General features: G+C 43.0%; 1 protein-coding gene across 1 annotated transcript; it reads right to left on the bottom strand.

The window, feature by feature from the left end:
* Positions 1–381: 381 nt before the first annotated feature.
* On the bottom strand, positions 382–1,257 carry LOC147449190 (uncharacterized). The gene is made up of 3 exons (XM_086521731.1): positions 1,103–1,257; positions 877–918; positions 382–681 (listed from the first exon to the last, which is right to left on the bottom strand). Exons 1-3 carry the CDS (start codon positions 1,162–1,164, stop codon positions 537–539), a joined length of 249 nt encoding a protein of 82 aa, XP_086377857.1. The 5' UTR covers positions 1,165–1,257; the 3' UTR covers positions 382–536.
* Positions 1,258–1,597: the final 340 nt, after the last annotated feature.

Below are 1,597 nucleotides of genomic sequence, written 5' to 3'. Positions count from 1 at the left end.
ACAATCTTCACAACGCAAACAAAATCTGCATAGAATAAAAATCACAACATCAAGATGAACATATCCCAACAAACAACCAACAAAATTGTTGTTAACATAATGAAAGCATGACCCATCCGTAAATTCCTTAAAATTGTTGATACCTTAAAGAAATCTGGCCCCTATGTAACTTCAAGCTTCAAAACAATATCTTATCAATAACCCAAATCATCCATATGCCTACAGGATGGTTAAGATGCATGTATGGATGCATAAATACCCAGGTACGATCTTCCAAATTTCAATTGTACCACAAAAGATAATGTCATCATGCATGTTCCTACTCAGAACTACAAGTCGTAAGAAATTTTAGCAACAATTGGACAAGACAGGGTAAAGATATACTAGCAAAAACCGATGTTTATCTTTCTGCTAGATACATGAAGATGGAGCAATGGGCAAGCAGACAGCCATACCATCGGGCTTGCATATGAGCGACACATCTTTCAACAGGGTAATTTCTACATGGCGCAAGTTAGTACTAATCATAATCGAGATCAGCAGTTGCAGGGATTGCAAGTACAGTTGGCACCGCACTTGCAGGCATCCCCGCTTGAGGTTTTTTCTGCACAGGGACAGGGGTCTGCACATTGGCAGTTGGAACCGCACTTGCACGCATTACCAGCGACCGTCACTTCCCTCCTGAAGAGAAAAAATGTCAAAATATATTTTCCCCTTTTAAAAGGCATAGATCTCTCTCTCTCTCTCTCTCTCTCTCTCTCTCTCTCTCTCTCTCTCTCTCTCTCTCTCTCACACACACACACACACGCACACACACAAACAACAGTGGGTATCAATGGCAACAATCAACAAGTATGTTTCCGAACAAGTACTTACGGGGCATCGAGGGCAGTTTCATCGAACACCTTCTTACCACACCTGCATAAACAAGCACACGATAAGAAAGAGAAAGCAGGGAAAACATCGAAAAAGGGCTGGATCTACTCTTCACAAGCATGGCATCAACAAAACATAACCTCGTGTATGCAGGGATATGCGTGCAAGACCCGTGCGCGCGCGCGCGCGTGTGAGTGTAGAGAGAGAGAGAGGGGGGTAAACATACTTGCATCCACTACCACAGCTGCAGTTAGCCCCGCAGCTGCATCCGCTCCCGCACGAAGACATGGTTATGGTTTGCAGAAACAAGCAGAGAAATTGTAGGCAGAAATTCGAACGAAGAAGTGTTCAGCACTCTTTGCTATCAAAATGCCGAGGCGATCAGCTATATATAGGCCTAGTAACCGTCTCAATTATTGAACAGCCCAAATTACAATATCCGTAGAACGGCTGGGTGGATCTTGTGCTGCGCACATGGAGCCGTTCGGCTCCTCTCCTTGTTCGGTGAAAAAAGAGCTCCCACATAAGCCAGGGCCGGGCGTGTTAGGATTTGAAGGGCAACCTATTCTTTCAAAAGATGGGTTGTAGAAAATGCACCTTTCCCTATAGAAGGGTCTATTTTTAATTTACCCTTCCAGCGAAAAAATTTCGCATAATTTACAAGGCAAGATACTATATTTAATCAATGAGTATAACCGAAATACATATAGATATTGTAAAT

The sequence above is a fragment of the Adiantum capillus-veneris genome, chromosome 10, assembly GCF_014529385.1.
Source record: "Adiantum capillus-veneris isolate H3 chromosome 10, ASM1452938v2, whole genome shotgun sequence".
Classification (NCBI taxonomy): domain Eukaryota; kingdom Viridiplantae; phylum Streptophyta; class Polypodiopsida; order Polypodiales; family Pteridaceae; genus Adiantum; species Adiantum capillus-veneris.
This window is presented reverse-complemented; position numbering and strand designations above follow the sequence as displayed.

Bases quoted from the DNA above. Each gene is read 5' to 3' on its own strand.
- LOC147449190 (XM_086521731.1), bottom strand. From the start codon at position 1,164: ATGTCTTCGTGCGGGAGCGGATGCAGCTGCGGGGCTAACTGCAGCTGT. The intron at 919-1,102 runs GTATGTTTACCC...TTGTTTATGCAG, and splicing joins AGCTGTGGTAGTGGATGCAA to GTGTGGTAAGAAGGTGTTCG. The intron at 682-876 runs GTAAGTACTTGT...TTTTCTCTTCAG, and splicing joins GAAACTGCCCTCGATGCCCC to GAGGGAAGTGACGGTCGCTG.